Genomic DNA, 16,218 nt, shown 5'->3' with positions numbered 1-16,218 from the left:
TGACACTTGTGACTAACCTTCTGTTCAGGGCATTATACTGTCAGTACCACTTTAAATACAGTGGGTCATGTTTTTTTTTTTGTTTCTCTGTAGCTTTTGGAGCCTAGAACTAGCTCTTGAAGACCAGGCTGGCCTCTGCTAGGATTAAAGGTGTGCCTCATTTGTTATTTGTAGGAACACACAGCAAGGAGGCAACACAGCAAATACAATAAGGAACTAGCACAGCTGATCCACGCAAGCAGCAGGTGGCAGAGAAACAAACAAGAAGCCCAAACAGGCAGTTTCCAAGTATTTTTATTCAGAATTCTTGTGTTTGTTTCCTGAATCAATAAATACTATACAAAACAATGTAAAAATGGCTACCATATTCTCTCCCCTGCTCCCCTCACCTGGGGAACAATTCCCCGGACAACTTCTCGCAGGGATTCTCCCTGTAGATTTGGTCCAGCAAATGAGGCCAGACATCTTTTAGACCCTTGACTCACTTTGAGACTTGGCCGGGTAAGAAAGCCTTTAGAATCAGGTGACTGACTAGGTTAGGGAAATGATTAGTGTTTTGGGGGGTGGGGGGGAAGAGACGGCGCCTGGGGCAGAGCCTACCCCAAAGAAAAGGGTGTCTAAAATGTTCACGGTTCCTTCTTTTTGCCTCAAAAAGTGACATTTATTCAAAGAGAAAAAAAAACCAAAAACAAAAAAAACCAAAAACAAGATGTCCATCCCTTGGCTCCCTTCCCTCCCCCCTCCAGCTGTTCCTCAGCCCCCCAGGACTGAACCCTGGCTATGGCCAGGTAGCAGGACAGCTCCTCAAATGAGGTCAGCAACATTGAGGGGCATCTCTTCAATGGAAGTGTTGTAGAATGTCTCGATGTCTCGAAGAGTCCTCTTGTCCTCTTCCGTCACCATGTTAATGGCCACACCTTTACGGCCAAAGCGACCGCCACGGCCAATTCTAAGGAGAAAGGAATATGCAAGTGAGAAAGGGGTGCCCGCGAGTTTGAACAAGTGAGTTCTGGTACCTCAGATCTTAATTTACCTGTGGATGTAGTTTTCCCTGTTTGTGGGAAGGTCGTAATTGATGACTAGGGAGACCTGCTGCACATCAATGCCTCTGGCCTAGGTCAAGAAAGATGGTAAGAGCTGTCAGAAGGTAATCTACCCAGACTGACTAGGCATACATGTGGGCAACCAAAGGCAGGCAAAGGCAACAAGCAACCCTTGTTCCCCAGACCTCAGGCATGCCAGATTTTCTTCCAAGTTGCTACGTTCCTGAAAGGGGCACTGGTCAGCCCCTTGGAGAGGGAATCACCTTGGACTTACTCCTCCCCTCTTGCTTTCCCTAAACTGGCCTTTACTCACCAACAGGTCAGTGGTAATTAATACTCTGCTAGAACCAGACCGGAACTCCCTCATGATCACATCTCGTTCCTTTTGGTCCATATCGCCATGCTAGAAAATAAGGATGTAACAAATAGCACAAGGTGTCTTCTGGGCAACCTACACACATGCACATAGCTATTTGAGAAAACTTACCATGGCAGAAACAGTGAAATCCCGGGCATGCATCTTCTCAGTGAGCCAATCCACCTTCCTTCTGGTATTGATAAAGATTACTGCCTGGGTGATAGTCAGGGTTTCATACAAGTCACACAATGTGTCAAGCTTCCACTCCTGGAGATCCGGAAACATCAGTCAGGGGCTATACCCAACAACTTACTACCAGGTCCGCCTCCTGCACTGGGCCCCACCTCTCGTTCCACATTGATGTAGAATTGGCGGATACCCTCCAGGGTCAACTCTTCCTTCTTAACAAGAATCCGAATGGGGTCTCTCATGAACTTCTTGGTCACCTCAAGGACATCAGAGGGCATTGTAGCAGACAACAAAACTACCTAGTTAGTGGGGGTGAAAATGGATCAGCCACAAGGGTGTTTTGTGCTCCTCACATCACAACCAAGCCATGTTTACCCCATGAAGACTGCCACCTTCCTTACCTGTGTGTTACTGTTGAGCTTCTGGAATATATCATAGATCTGGTCCTTGAACCCACGGCTTAGCATTTCATCTGCTTCATCCAGTACAAACATCTTGATATATTTTGGCGCTAGAAGGCAGAAACAATACCAAGCACAGTAAGAAATATAAAATATATTTAACTAAGTTTCTTGGTAAGAGGGCAGCCAAGGGGCAGACAGTCCGCTCTCAGAATATAAGGACTGATCCTTTGCCCAGGACCTCCCTGCTAAGTGAGACAACAGCCCTGGGAAGTAGAACACTACCTGGGCTAAGGCAACAGGGAAGCTGGGCTCAGATGACACGCATGGGGTTCATCATAGAGCAACTCAATTCTAAGTAAGGGAAAACTAGCATCCTAAGAAATGAAACTTGGGAAAGCCACCCAGCAACTAACTGTAAATTAGTACTTACACAAGTATCTCCGGTTAAGCATATCAAACACCCGGCCAGGAGTGCCCACGATGATATGGGGAGCCTCCATCTGCAGCTTCTGCACCTCAGCACGCACATTGGTGCCCCCAATACAGGCATGACAGGAGGCACCCATGTAGTCTCCTAATGCCATGACCACTTTTTGTATCTGAACACAAAAGAGACATCTCCATTAGCTTGGGCTATGACAGGCCGTTTACTAAATTATCCTACCCGTTACCTGCTGAAAAGCAGCTGTCAATTTAATCTTTTTTTGTTTTTTTTTTAATTATTTATTTATTTGTTATGTATACAATATTCTGTCTGTGTGTATGCCTGCAGGCCAGAAGAGGGCACCAGACCCCATTACAGATGGTTGTGAGCCACCATGTGGTTGCTGGGAATTGAACTCAGGACCTTTGAAAGAGCAGGCAATGCTCTTAACCTCTGAAACATTTCTCCAGCCCTGTCAATTTAATCTTAAGACACCCCCCCCCCACTGCCATCACAAATGGCAGTCCTGATTTCTAAACACATAGGCTCATAGTAAGTTTTCCATTCTACATGCAACTCTAAAACCCAGGCCAGCCCTTTGGTGTGGAACTCACAGCCTCCAGCCACATCACATCCCAAAGGCTGGATTCGGAATGCAACAACATACCCAACATGTTTATTACATCCCTGCCACAAAACAAGATTTCACTCATGCCGGGCACACGTTCCACTACTGAGTTATACCCCCAGTCCGTACGCAAACAAAACACACACAAACAATGATCTGGATATACAGGGCCCTCACTGTTAATTCTAATTTCTTGCTTCTATCAACACCCAGATGCTTCAAAATAATCACTAGCTTTAAATAGTTAACACTAGCATCAGGATTTTGTGCCCCAGGCATGAAACAGCTTTGGCCACCAAGCCAGGCATCAAGCTAGGATGAACAAAGGACTGTCATCTGCTCTGCCCCTGGCTGATTTAAGAACAACACCACCACCAAGGTGTCTCTTTGCCCATTGCCAGGGATTCTTTCATAAAACAGCTGACCCTGCCCAGCCAGCTTGATTCCACAGAACTGAGTAAAGTTTCGCTAGCAGAAACTGTTGATAATCAACAGCTCTAGAAGCTACCACAAGGATTCTAAAGCCAGCAGTAACAGAAAATGCACCTGCCCTTTCAGTTGCTGCCATTCTTCCACCAGCCATTTAAAAAGGAAGAAACCACTCTTACCTGCTGAGCCAACTCACGAGTGGGTGCCAGAACCAAAGCCTGAGTGGCCTTTAGATCTAACTCAATCTGTTGCAAAATTGATATGGCAAATGTAGCTGTTTTCCCAGTCCCAGACTGGGCTTGAGCAATCACATCATAACCTACAATCAGATCAAGAATTCCATTTGGTAAAGGAGCTTGGGCTCATAGACATTCAGAACCCTAGAGTTCATGGTATCAGTAAGGAAACAAGGATGCAAAATATGGGGTTCTTGTCACCATGATATTGTGACAACAGACTCCAGGACACCAAACATTATCAACTACACCCACCTAGGCTAGTCACCGACCATTAAAAATCTACCTAAGTCAGGGACAGTCCAAATCTATCCTGACAATGATTCTTACCCTTGATACAAGGAAGAATGGCTCGCTGCTGGATGGCAGAGGGCTTCTCAAAACCATAGGCATAAATACCACGGAGGAGAGATTCTGAGAGATTCATGTCATCAAAACTATCCACAATCTCATTCCAGTTACTCTGCAGGATGCAAGGAAATGAAAAGCTAGTAAGACAGTAACATGTTTTACAATAAAAGCTGCACAACCACTCCACCCAAGCCAGCCACCTCATTCTAGGTGTCTGAGGTACCGCCTGTTTGCTTCAGACGTGTACAGCAAGGATTTGAATAGGAGAGAAAATTCATGACAGGGTAGTGGAGTCTCACCTCGATGACACCTTCGGGCTCCATCCCGTCAGGGCCATTGTCTCTGGATCTGTTGATTCAAAGCATTAGTTTTGTTTTCCTGATGGAGTAGAGCACGGAAGCAAGCAGCCAATTCCCGATCCAACTCCCATTTGTTCACAAACGACAGTCAAGAGGCACTTTAGAGTGACCCTCCTGTGAAGATCAACGGGCTGTGCCTTCGCACACAAGACGCCGAGATGCGGTGTCTCCTGCCAGACCCACACGGTCTGAGCCCGGCGGAGCAAAGCGTGTGCGCCTCCTCCCCGGCATCAAGGCCACCGGAAGTCCCGCCCTTCACCTCGGAGTTCCGAGGGTGGGCCGTCCCCTTCCCCCCACGTCATGCCGCCCGCGCCCTCCCCCACTCCCTCCGGCCTGCCCCCCCTTCCCAGTACCCGGATGTGGGAGGCCGCGGGCGGTGGCGGCCTCGCGCACAATGAGCCCCGGCCGAGTTAGCTGAAGGGGAGATTGCACAACACAGACAAGCGAAGCAGACTGGGGGAGGGGAACCTCTCAAGCGGCCATGTGCTCATTCGCTCCGTCACTCGGCGGCGTCTCCCCCGCCATGAAACAATCCGCAACCCGCCCGCCCCCGTCGAGAAATGGCGTCGCCCTCCCATACCTCAGGCCGCTCACCCCCGAAGGAAAGTGGACCTGCCCATCCGCAGTTTGCCAATTGCCCGGCTTGTGCGGCAAAATGGACCCGCCCGCCCGGCGCCGGGTGGGCTCCTGGTGCCTCACGCGGTCGCTCCTCGGGGTTAAGCTCAGTCCTGGCCGTCAAGAAAACCAGCACCCTGAACGGCCTGTTTCTTCTTCCCCAACCCACATTCCAAGAGCGACGTGAAGACCCAGACACCCCTGCTTGTCGCGAGTGGTACCGCCAGAATCCTCCGGAACCCTCGCACGCGCCCTGCCCGACACAGGGAGACAACCAGACCAGCCGGCTCCGGGCCGCGCAGCCGCCTCTCCTCTTTCCCACGCTAGGTCGCGACCTCGTCTCGCCTTTCAGTACCCGGGCTCCGCGCACCGCACCGCCCCTCGGGCAGAGGCCTCGCGACGAACCTCGCGCCCTCCGCCCTTTCCCGTCTCCGCGCTGGTGGCAGCGTCGGCCGTGGATGGATTCCCCTTTGCCCCCCCTCTGGACGGTTCCTCCCGGCTCGGTTCCCCTCGCAACCTGGTAGGTTTTGGGCGATGGGCCTCTCAACTTCCCCCCCGCGGGACCTTCGAAGGGAGCGGCGGGGTAAGTAGCCACCACCGCTTGCAAATGCCTTTCTTACCGAGAATCCTGACTCGCAGACATGATCCTTACAATCTAGGGCGGAGTGCCCGCCTATCGACAACTTATAGAGCACCCGACCCCGCCCCAGCCATCGCATTGGCTTGGCCGCCTCTGCCCCGCCTGCCGGCGCTCTGCAACTCGACGTGACGTTAGTTTGTAGGCGCTTTACCTCGGACGCCCTATTGGGTAATTTGAATGTCTATCAAGGTCGAGGCCCGCCCTGCAGCCTCATTGGCTGAAGGGCCCGCCTTTCTCGCTGGTACGGAAGTGACATATAGAAGTTGGGCCTCGCGGCAGGGCAGCCATCTTGGAGCCCAGCACCTTTACACGTGCGGAGGCGAGCGTGCCTTAGTCACATGGTTCAGCGGGTCCTATCAAGCGACGGGGGTGAGGCTTTAGCCTCCGGGGACTTCCGGGCACTCGGGACTACCACTTCCCTTTACATCTCTGCTACAGGTTCCTGCCGAAGTTTTGTTCTTCTGACTACTAAAGATTGGTGTGTTCACGGTGCGCCAAGAATGACGGAACCAGTATCGATCTCTCAGGGGATAGGAAGTTTTCCTAACTGGAGAGAAAAGGATGAAACCCATTTCTTGTCTAACAGGCATAGGAAGGTGTGTTGTCAGGGTACTTGCCTGTTTCCAGCTTCTCTCTCAGGCTCCCTTATTTTTGAGGCTAATTCCTCTTCCTGCCCTCCACTATACTGCCCTGGAGGATCTGTTTGGACGAGGAAGTGTTGGCACATATAGAAAGCTGGCTTTTGAGATCTTAAGACCTGAAAGGGGGCAGCTAACAGCACTAGCTGGAAGGCCTGAGACAGGGCACATCCACTAATTTAAGGCCCCTCAAGTAAGACCACCACTTAAGTATCTTCAAAGGATCCTTTATTGACCAGAGCAGGACCGTGGCATTTTTATATATATATTTATATATATAAAAAAAAGTCTTGAAGATCTGGCAGGCAGTAATCCCTTTGCCCGCCCACCACCCCCACAGTTTTCCTGCCCCCTGAACGCAGAAGGAGGAATGATGCGCCCCTAGGCCACAGGGCAACATTCCCCTAGAGAGGGAGGAAAGCCTCGTGTGGCCACCCCCTTCCCATCAGAAATCAACATTCTCGCAAAGAAAACAAAATACAGAAATCAAAACATTTAAATATGAAAATCCAAAGGGACCTGGGTGGGGAGACAGAGGAACTCGAGTTTCTTGGGAAGGCTCTCCCTTGTCCCCTGCCCATTAAAGGGTCTGGGGTATGAGGCTCACACAGTGAGTTTGCAGTGACACAGTTCCTTGTAGATCTGCCGTCGAAGCTTGGGCATGTCCTGCTGAGTGAAGCTGAATGGCTGAGACAGGGCCAGGTGCTTGCAGTACTGGGTGTTAACAAAGCAGGCCATGAGAACGTTTACTGAGCATCCCTCCCAGTCAGGACCCGCACTACACAGTTCACACAAACCGTAAGAGAATCTCCATTTCTCATACAGACTGGCATTAGCATCTAATAGCCTGGGATTTAAAACACTCTACATACAAGTGAGAAAAACACTCTACATACAAGTGGGAAAAAAGAGATTGAATTGGGGGAGGCTGTCAAGAAGCCTCTATACTGGGACCAAAGGCAGAGAACCAGTCCCAACTCTGGATGGAGAAGGACTGGAGAGGAAAGCAGGGTTTCTGTTCTCTCACATAAAGGTACTCCTTGCTCTACAACTGGCTGAGCCAACTGAGGCAAGAACCCATCAACAGCCCTAAGCACTGACTGGCGCCAAGGGGGCCGCGCACTTGCTTACCTGCAACACAAAGGCACCACAGTCGCTGTCGTTGTTCTGCCTGGCCACATTCTAGGGAGGAGAAAGCAAGAGAATCCCAGAGGTCACGGATTCAGTTCCCACCTCCTATCCACTACCTCACTATTCTACTTCCCTCTGGAAACTCACCATTTTGAAGTAACCTTTCCAGCCCTGGTGGAAATCCAGTCGGTCTTTTTTTACGGCTTCTGCCTGCAGATACTTGGCAATATGCTATGTGGGAAAGGAAAAAGAAAGCGACACCATCATTTACCAGCCGAATGCAGAGTCTGACAGTCATTCCTCAGGCTTGCTGCCCAGTGGCCATACATCTTTACTACTGTCTTCCCACAGCCTCCTCAAACCTTAGGGCAGCGGCGGTTAAGAGTGCGCTGCGAGTCAAAATAGGTGATGGTGCGCTGCCTGACATCCACGGATATTAAGGACCAGTGCACCTCCAGATGGATGGGGATCAGCAGCAGTTCCTTATTGAAGATGTCCACCTGAAGAGAGAGTGCTGGAGGTCAGAAACAACAGAGATCTGCTGAAGGCCCGTGGGTTTCTAAAGAGAAAATATGCAACAGGCAAAGGAGTCATAAAATAAAATACAGATCCTAGATTGTGAGGGAAGGCTCAGCTTCGATGTTAATACTTATGAGAGGTTATTGGGAGGCTAGGGGTGACACAGGAGCAGTGCCTGGTATACAACTCATGACCTGCTGTATGCTAAACAAGCCCTTTACTACTGAATTATATCTCTACATTGTTGTTTAGATTCCCTATGTGTGTGCCATGCACACGAAAGCCAGAGGACAACTGAGTGTCCTTCCTCAGACAATGTCAACCTTTTCTTAAGACAGTCCCTCACTGACCTAGGACTCAGCAAGCAAGCATGGCAGGCCGGCCAGCAAGTTCCAGAAATCCACCTATCTCCACTTCCACAGCACTGATATTACTACTACCCCTGGCCTGACTTTTTTAGGTGGGGATCAAACTCAGGTCTGCATAATCACTCTATAAGCTGAGCTATTTCTCTAGCCCAGATTTTGCTTTGTGTTTTTGGTCTTTTGAGACAGGGTCTCTCTAAACAGCCCTGGCTGTCCTGGAACTTACTATGTAGACCAGGCTGGCCTCAAAAATCAGAGAGATCCTCCTGCTTCTCCCTCCTTAGTCCTTGGATTAAAAACGTGCACCATCACATCTGGCTGATGTTGAGATATTTGATGGTGAAGAAAGTTGGAAATAAGAAAAGTATCAGAAGGGCTGGAGAGATGGCTCAGCGGTTAAGAGCACTGGCTGCTCTTCCAGAGGACCCAGGTTCAATTCCCAGCACCCACATGGCAGCTAACAACTGTCTGTAACTCCAGTTCCAGAGCACCTGACACCTTCACACTAATACACATAAAATGAATTTAAATGAACTTTAAAAAAAAGTATCAGGCCGGGCGGTGGTGGCGCACGCCTTTAATCCCAGCACTCGGGAGGCAGAGGCAGGCGGATCTCTGTGAGTTCGAGGCCAGCCTGGTCTACAAGAGCTAGTTCCAGGACAGGAACCAAAAGCTACGGAGAAACCCTGTCTCGAAAAATAAAAAAAAAAAAAAAGTATCAGAACATACATGTGTCTTGTAATTCCAGCAGCTAGGAGGTAGAAGTAGGAATTCAGGGCCAGTCTCTGCTATGAGATCCTGTCTGGTACCAGGTACTCATACATTAAAGGAAAAAGTTTATATAAAAACTAAGAGCACTGGCTGCTCTTCCTGAGGACTTGAGTTCAATCCCCAACACCCACATGATGGCTCACAACCATCTGTAACTTAAGTTCCAGGGATTCAATGGCCCCTTCTTACTTCTATGGCACTGCATGCATGTGGTGCAGACATTCATGTGGGCAGAACACCCAATACACCTTATAATAATTAAAGCAAAAACAAAATAGACTCAGGATTTTGGTGCCACACCTAGGGTTGAAGTGCAGCTTCTACACTTACTGGCCTATACCTTGCCCTATCTCAAGAAGGGAACAAAAGGACCTGTCCTCATTCATTACGGGGAATAAACTAGTCACTATCCACATGAAATGCATGGCTCAGTTAATGTGTATATTCATCCTACCACAAGTTCTTGTATCACTCAAGACACAAAACTGCCAATTGGGCAAGTAACTGCTCAAGATCACAGAAGCAAGCAACAGCAAAGACTTTATTGTATGGGAAGGGGGCACATGTGTCACAATACATGTGTAGAGGTCAGAGAACAAGTTGATTCTCTCCTTCCACCATGTGGGTCCCAGGGATCAAACTCAAGTCATCAGGCTTGGCAGCAAGTACCTTTACCCACTGGGCCATCTTGCTGAACCCCAGGAAGAATAAATTTACAAAGGCTAAGGGTTTGTTGCTGTGTTGTCATTCTTGCCACTACTGGACGAAATAAGGCTCACCAGGCCCCTGCGTAAACCTGAGCACAGATATGAAGCCCTGGAGCCAGGCCAGGCCAGAAGTCTAGTGGTGTACGGTGCACAGCTATAGTTCTAGCTACATTTTTGGGGGGTGGGAAGGATAGAGGGTAGGAAGATAAGGTAGTGTTAAGTCACAGGAGGAAGGAAGGCAAGTGGGTGTTAGGACCAATGTTCCTTTGTTGCTGTAGAAATTTCTTGGCCTTTCAATTACAGGGCAAAGAAACCTACAGAAATTCTTGAGTCCACCCTAAACTGCTCCTGTCCCAATTTTTCCCATTACTTAAGTCCCAAGCCCAGGTATCTTCTCCACTGCTGTCTTCATCTCCCACTTGCACTCCAGTCCAGCTACTTCACCTGAGCTACTCTCCCCTTTCATCCCACCACGGACCGAGCACCAAACATGCAGCATCTCTAGTCTGGTATGAGTGGGAAGATGGCTCAATAGGTACAGTGCTTCCACAAAGCCTGACCGCCTGAGTCTGAGCTCTGGAACTGATCATTGCACATTGTCTTCTGACCCCCACATGCATACCAAGGCACACACATCCACACGGTAAAAACGCAATTAGTTTTTCAATGGCTTCTCAAGGTACACAGAGTGACATCCATCTTTGTCAGTTTACGTCATATAAGTCACATGATCTTCTCTGCCCAATTTTCTATCATTCTACCCTTAGTCACTGTGTTCAAAGCATATTCTTTTTCTGTCTGGGTCTCAAATACTTGCTGTTCCTTTTGCTTAGAGCACTGTTTCCCAGACTCCACATGGCAACTCCAATCATTCAGATGTGGAAGGCCTTAACCTAAGTCTGGTAAGACCCGTACCCACCTCTCATGCTGTCGTTACTGTTTTAATATGTTCACAACACTTTACGACTAGCTGAAATTTAACTTACCCTAATCTCATCAAGGCAAAATTATTTCCTTACTCTATTGTATCCTTGCTTCCTACAGTAGTACCTAGTACACAAGACATTTAATATTTAGCAGAATGGTGACGAGGGTTGGGGAAAGGGCTCATAGAAAGCAAAACTTTAAAATATAAAAGACAAGGTGCTGCACAAGTAGTTGTGAACTAGTAACTCACATTTTTGGTCCACCTTTTCACCCCATCATAACCCTTGGTGCGGAGTTTATCGTAGAAGAAACTGTTGAAGAAATGCACCTGTGCCAAAGACACAAAAGAGCTGGATAGAATTAAAAGACTTCAGAGTTGCCCAGAATTCCCTTCCCCTTCCCAATCCATACTCCACTGCATACAGCCTAAATGGAATGGTTTCAACAGCTGGTGTTCTAATTCACTTAACAATACAGTAGAACTGTGGTTTTGTTGTTTTTAGACAGGGTGTCTCTGTGTAACACTCTGGCTGTCCTGGAACTCAGATCCCCATCCCCTGCCTCTGCCTCCCAAGTGCTAAGATTAAAGGTATGTGCTACCACTGCCCAGCACAGAACTGTTTTTAACCTTTTTTTTTTTTTTTTTCGAGACAGGGTTTCTCTGTAGCTTTTTGATTTTTTGGGTCCTGTCCTGGAACTAGCTCTGCTAGACCAGGCTGGCCTCGAACTCACAGAGATCCGCCTGCCTCTGCCTCCCGAGTGCTGGGATTAAAGGCATGTGCCATCACCATCCGCCCCAGTAATTGATAGGAAATCATCGTAAGAGAAGGTTAAGGTCGGGCAGTGGTGGCGCACGCCTTTAATCCCAGCACTCAGGAGGCAGAGGCAGGCGGATCTCTGTGAGTTCGAGACCAGCCTGGTCTACAAGAGCTAGTTCCAGGACAGGCTCCAAAGCCACAGAGAAACCCTGTCTCGAAAAAACCAAAAAAAAAAAAAAAACCCACTAGAGATTGGCTTGCAGATTTAAAATAGCCTACCACTTAACACCTCTTCTCCCAAACGCAGACCCTAGTTATAGAAGATGGGAAAGATGAAAGCAAATGTAAAAAAACTGCTAAGTCACCCTACATTGCAAAGTTCTGGGCATTAAAGAATCTGGTTGGTGTCAAGTGGAGACATAGACAGATGCCTTTAATTCTAGGCTGGGAAAGCAGAGGCAAGTGGATCTAAATTCAAGGCCAGCGTGGTCTGCATTTCAAGTTCCAGGAAATCCAGGACTACACAAAGAAACCCTGGATCAAAAAAAGAAAAAATCTGATTGGACCTACCTTTTCAGGGACTGTGTCCATGACCAGGTCTCCATACATGTTCATCACCTGGGGAAAAGAGAAAGTAACTTGCCCTAGAGGGTGTGGCATGGGTACAGGGTTGGTTCCCCTATGCAAAAGGCTCCACAATCCAAAGGCTTTTTCAAGTCCCTTTATCTTCCTCCTCTTACCTGGTCATTGAGCCAGTTCTGTCCATATAAGGTCCCCAAGTCATCCATGGTGAGCACGTGTCGTTTATAGGATACCCGGAAGCCCCTTACCATGGCATTGCCTGGCATGCGCTGGTAGGACTGAATCAGCTGCAATACCAGACTCTTCCTGAATAGGCCAAAGGTTTGCAATCACATAAGAGCTAATGGGCTGGAGCAGACTATTTATCCACTATTATCTAGAATAAAATTCTAAAATGACCTTTTACACCAGTCCTTTTGAGGGTCTCCCAATGCCCCAGAAAGAACACAGGAAAGATCAGGCATAAACTTCTCAGTGTTTCACAGTATCCCAAATAAAGATCTTCCCAATTGTTTTCTAGAGCTTGGGACTTTGTCTGTGGCCTCCTCTCCTGCAGCTGTAGCTTTCACATCCTACATACATCCATCCCTAAAGGAGGAAAGCATCTCTCCCCGGCCTCAAGGTCTCAGCCCTCCTTCAAAGCTCACCTGGAGGGAGTAGAGAACTCCTGCTGGAAAATGTCCTCCAGCTTCTCGACAACTTCATCAGTGCTGAGGGGGATGAGGCTACCATAAGTTTGAAGGAATTCATCTAAGATGCCTAAGCAGAGGTAGAAGAATAAGGTGAGACCTTTAGACTCTGACCTAGGAGGTGGTCAAAAGGAGACTTAAGTCCTCTAAAGGCTTACTCTGCACGCAGGTCACGTGTTCCTCCCGTAGAGGACTATGCTGGCCAGCTTTCTCCTCAGGCCGCTCTGCCTCTTCCGCAGTGCCCACGTCAGAGCCCTGAAAAAGTTCCTGAGCCACATGGTCCCCAATGCTGCACACATTGCTGATGAGTATGCTGGCATCAGGGGGTGCCAGGCTGCGCTCCCCTTCAGGACCAGGTAGTCCCCCAAAACCATTAGGCAGAGTACATGAGAGGAGGCCTGTAAGGCATGGAAAACGCAAAGGGATGAGAAATTGGCCCCAGTAAAAGAACTGATCCATACAAATAGGACCACAGAGCATGGATGAAGCAGAATCTAGCAAGCCTTATGGAGTGCAAGACACCGTCCCCCCACCCCCAAGCCTAATGTAAGGCCATCCAAACGTTTAGAAAAGGAAGATTTCCTGTTTACCAGCAGGAGGAGAGCAGAGCAGGATTCGGAGACTTCAGAACTACCCACTGCCAACATATGCTAACACCTAGCCTCGTACGCAGTGCATACGAAAGGATGATAAATCATAGGCTGGAGTTAGAAGATATTCTAAATAAAAACGTTAGTCTGCAGATGATACACCCTTCTCCTAGAGGTCCATTCCACAAGCCATGAGTGAACTGTGGAGACATGCACAAGCCTGAACCTGAGAGGAAGGCGGCTTTGAGACGGACAAGCCCGACTTTCCTAAACCAGAGTGCCCTTTGTCGTCTGTGCTGAAGACCAAGGCTGCTCTGTGGGTTCCAAGCATCATTGCTGCTCGAAATGAGATTCTCCCACTGCCACACGACAGGAGCTTTCTCTGCAGCCTAGGCTGTTCTGTCTTAGCCTCCCAAGGGATAGATTACAGGTGTGTGCCAGAACGGGCCTTTCACATTAAGGCTCAATGAGATCATTCCACAGCTCTTTTGGATACCTAGCTCTGCTTTCCTTAGGCCCCATTCTCACCACAGCAACAACGTCCTGGGGCTCCGGCTCTTCACCCTTCCCACTCCATCTCCCACCTTACCGGAGTCGGGGTCCAGAGGAGACTTTGGGGTCCACCTTAGTCCATCTTCCTCCATGGGGGGCCCAGAGGGCACTGGTGAAGACCCTCTCATCCCATCCTCAGCCATGAGAGCACCTAGCAGACCCAGTCGAGGTGGGGGTGGCCCCCGGGGGGAATCCAAACGACAGCAGGGTGACGGCACCTGTGGCGTTGCACACCCTTCCTGGGCTGAGAGATGGTTCTTGGTGTGTGCCAGGTTCTGCCGCCGGCCTCGGTGGCGCCCCCAAAGCTTCCAGTGGAATGTCAACGAGGTGCTTTTGGAGTAGAGCAGCATCTGGAAGGCTCTCATGGCTCGGCGCCGGCGCAGTGAGCAGGCTTTTCTATGAGAGGGCCGCAGAGGGCGAGGACGCTGGGAGGTCCCCAGGTGGCCCCATCTAGGGGGCAGCCTCCAAGCTGCTACTTCCTCCTCCTCCTCTTCTTCCTCCTCCTCTTCCTCTTCTTCACTAGCTGAGGCATCGAAAGAGGGCCGAGGTGCAGGGAGGCGTCTAGTTGGCACTGTGGTACCTGACCCAGGATCCGGCCCAAACCCACCACCTGACTTGAGCCGGGGCTTAGGGGGCAGGGGCCAACGAAGACGTTCTCGTCTGGGGTTTGAGTAAGTGGTGCCGGGTCCCGGGGGCTCAGGCCCCCAAGACCCGGTCCCTTGTATAGTCTCTTTCATCTTCCAATACCCTGCAAAACAAACACTTCAATATCAGAATCAACATCCTACTCCTTCCTCAAAGGAAATGCTGTTCCTCAGCATTTCCCCTCTGGTTTCAGATACAAATAAAAATCTGAAAGCCCCTACCTTCAGCTCTTCCCAGCTAACCTGGTCCACAAGGAACCCTTCAGAGTTTGCCGTCATTTCTTCCCTTGCCCAGGTAGAGAAGCAATGGAAAATGACTAAGTGGCAAACCTTAGATTTTATTTCTAAACTCCTAGCGTGAAGCCCAGTATTTCCAGGCTCCCCTTTTAATGCCACTATGAGTGTCCTTAGGATAAGTCTTAGGGATACTTTCCTCAACACGGGAATCCCGATATGTGTACCTGGAAGACAACTTCCACTAGAAAACTTTGTTCCCGAGTGGGAAGTTCCCGTTCACCCTGGAATGATGGGGGGAGGAGGGGACACATACATACGCCTCAGGTGTGGGGAAAGGTGCTGCCAGGGTTATGGCTCAGAAAATGGGGTGATAAGAGGGGAAATTTTTCAAAGAAACTGGAAGCAAACCGAGTCGGTGCTTAACGACCGAATCAAGAGGATAGGAGAGAACGAAGCCCGGGGAGCCAGGCAAACCAGCCCCTCTCCAGCCTTATCCCGGGGGACCTGAATGCTTCCCGACCCGGTATAGTTCTGAAACCTAGGGCGGTTCGGCACACACGGATCTCAAGTCCCTTAAAGGGCCTCTTGGGCCCAGTTAGGTGCGTGCGAGGACCAGGAATGGAAGAGGCCACAGAAGGGCGGGGGGAGGGGAAGGGGCGTCCTCACCCGGAGCGGGGAGCCGGCCACACGGGCCCCAAGGCGGGTGTCTCCACCTCAGGCTTTCCGGCTCATCTTTCGGACGGCGGCGGCCCCGCCACTCCTGCTGTCTTCAGATGGAGCCGTCTCAATTCACGATGCCAACGCTCCGGGCCGCGCGCCGTGCCGTCCCGCCGCGGCCGCCTCTAGCACGGCTTTAGCCTCCACCTCCACCTCCACCTCCACCACCGCCACCACCCCTCCTCCTCCTTCCCCTCCCGCGAGCCCCAGGCCCACCGCCGCTGGCGGCGCAGGGTTAGTACGTCACACCCGGCGAGCGGCGCCGGCGCGGCCAGCTTCTGCCCGGTCCCGCCTACCTGAAAGCGTGCAGGCCACCGGCCGGTCCCGCCCTCGAGCGCCACGCGGGGCCGAGCCTGCGCACAGCTGCCTGGCTCGCCGCGCGTGGCAGCCCCGCCGCTCGCCCTTTTACGTCTGCGTGTCGCGTCCGGCCTCACGCTCTACGTCGGAGCCACACGATGCTCTCTGTTCCTTGGTGGCCTGAGCCCGAGCTGATCCAGTGGGCTTCCCAGAGCATGGCTGGCATGTCAGGGGGTCTAAGGGGACTGGCCAGAGGCTTGCCGCCCGGGGAAACGGAGGCGGCGTGGGGGCCGACACGCTTTCTTTTTTTTTCAACTTTACGCAGGGTTTGATTCAAGAGTGAGACACTGCCAGGGCGTCCATTACATACAAACTTCCCGGACACCATTCCAATCTTTGAGAGTCTTTTGTTATTTTG

The 16,218-nt window shown here is 50.3% G+C and overlaps 3 protein-coding genes and 3 non-coding genes across 8 annotated transcripts; 1 reads left to right on the top strand and 5 right to left on the bottom strand.

Moving 5' to 3' along the window:
* Positions 1 to 276: 276 nt before the first annotated feature.
* On the bottom strand, positions 277 to 5,765 carry Eif4a1 (eukaryotic translation initiation factor 4A1). The gene is made up of 11 exons (XM_041664068.1): positions 5,657 to 5,765; positions 4,362 to 4,410; positions 4,042 to 4,174; positions 3,655 to 3,794; positions 2,425 to 2,593; positions 1,992 to 2,101; positions 1,746 to 1,889; positions 1,531 to 1,668; positions 1,357 to 1,446; positions 1,034 to 1,113; positions 277 to 949 (listed from the first exon to the last, which is right to left on the bottom strand). The coding sequence occupies exons 1-11, from the start codon at positions 5,677 to 5,679 to the stop codon at positions 805 to 807; spliced, it is 1,221 nt and encodes a 406-aa protein (XP_041520002.1). The 5' UTR covers positions 5,680 to 5,765; the 3' UTR covers positions 277 to 804.
* LOC121457193 lies at positions 1,174 to 1,313 on the bottom strand. The gene has a single exon (XR_005975693.1). It is a non-coding gene; the product is annotated as a small nucleolar RNA SNORA67 (small nucleolar RNA).
* Positions 2,196 to 2,336, bottom strand: LOC121457219. Its single transcript, XR_005975716.1, has one exon. It is a non-coding gene; the product is annotated as a small nucleolar RNA SNORD10 (small nucleolar RNA).
* On the bottom strand, positions 3,309 to 3,452 carry LOC121457206. The gene has a single exon (XR_005975705.1). It is a non-coding gene; the product is annotated as a small nucleolar RNA SNORA48 (small nucleolar RNA).
* Positions 4,512 to 7,814, top strand: LOC121456188. 3 transcript variants are annotated; one of them, XR_005975612.1, is made up of 3 exons: positions 4,512 to 5,556; positions 6,115 to 6,272; positions 7,348 to 7,814. XR_005975612.1 is itself a non-coding variant. In XM_041664070.1 (2 exons), exons 1-2 carry the CDS (start codon positions 4,982 to 4,984, stop codon positions 6,146 to 6,148), a joined length of 609 nt encoding a protein of 202 aa, XP_041520004.1. In that variant the 5' UTR covers positions 4,512 to 4,981; the 3' UTR covers positions 6,149 to 6,643. The 3 variants fall into 3 exon arrangements, 1 of the variants encoding a protein (XP_041520004.1); XR_005975613.1 differs by lacking the exon at positions 7,348 to 7,814 and having other exon boundaries at positions 4,512 to 5,619; positions 6,115 to 6,643; XM_041664070.1 differs by lacking the exon at positions 7,348 to 7,814 and having other exon boundaries at positions 6,115 to 6,643.
* Senp3 (SUMO specific peptidase 3) lies at positions 6,660 to 15,692 on the bottom strand. The gene is made up of 11 exons (XM_041664067.1): positions 15,453 to 15,692; positions 13,943 to 14,653; positions 12,922 to 13,161; positions 12,722 to 12,833; positions 12,233 to 12,380; positions 12,063 to 12,110; positions 10,985 to 11,062; positions 7,808 to 7,945; positions 7,593 to 7,676; positions 7,446 to 7,496; positions 6,660 to 7,028 (listed from the first exon to the last, which is right to left on the bottom strand). The coding sequence occupies exons 2-11, from the start codon at positions 14,640 to 14,642 to the stop codon at positions 6,918 to 6,920; spliced, it is 1,710 nt and encodes a 569-aa protein (XP_041520001.1). The 5' UTR covers positions 14,643 to 14,653; positions 15,453 to 15,692; the 3' UTR covers positions 6,660 to 6,917.
* Positions 15,693 to 16,218: the final 526 nt, after the last annotated feature.

The sequence above is a fragment of the Microtus oregoni genome, unplaced genomic scaffold (genome assembly GCF_018167655.1).
Source record: "Microtus oregoni isolate MIOR12 unplaced genomic scaffold, Mior012 000015F_ref0000493, whole genome shotgun sequence".
Taxonomy (NCBI): Eukaryota; Metazoa; Chordata; class Mammalia; order Rodentia; family Cricetidae; genus Microtus; species Microtus oregoni.
Note: the sequence above shows the minus strand (reverse complement) of the source record. Positions and strands in the feature narration are given on the sequence as shown.

Coding starts and splice junctions, on each gene's coding strand:
- LOC121456188 (XM_041664070.1), top strand. CDS start 4,982: ATGGCGTCGCCCTCCCATACCTCAGGCCGCTCACCCCCGAAGGAAAGT. Junction 5,557..6,114: donor TCGGTTCCCCTCGCAACCTG/GTAGGTTTTGGG, acceptor TCTCTGCTACAG/GTTCCTGCCGAAGTTTTGTT.
- Eif4a1 (XM_041664068.1), bottom strand. CDS start 5,679: ATGTCTGCGAGTCAGGATTCTCG. Junction 4,175..4,361: donor AGCCCGAAGGTGTCATCGAG/GTGAGACTCCAC, acceptor TGCATCCTGCAG/AGTAACTGGAATGAGATTGT. Junction 3,795..4,041: donor CATTCTTCCTTGTATCAAGG/GTAAGAATCATT, acceptor ATCTGATTGTAG/GTTATGATGTGATTGCTCAA.
- Senp3 (XM_041664067.1), bottom strand. CDS start 14,642: ATGAAAGAGACTATACAAGGGACCGGGTCTTGGGGGCCTGAGCCCCCG. Junction 7,946..10,984: donor TGAAAAGGTGGACCAAAAAT/GTGAGTTACTAG, acceptor CTCTCTCTTCAG/GTGGACATCTTCAATAAGGA. Junction 7,029..7,445: donor GTGGTGCCTTTGTGTTGCAG/GTAAGCAAGTGC, acceptor GTTAACACCCAG/TACTGCAAGCACCTGGCCCT.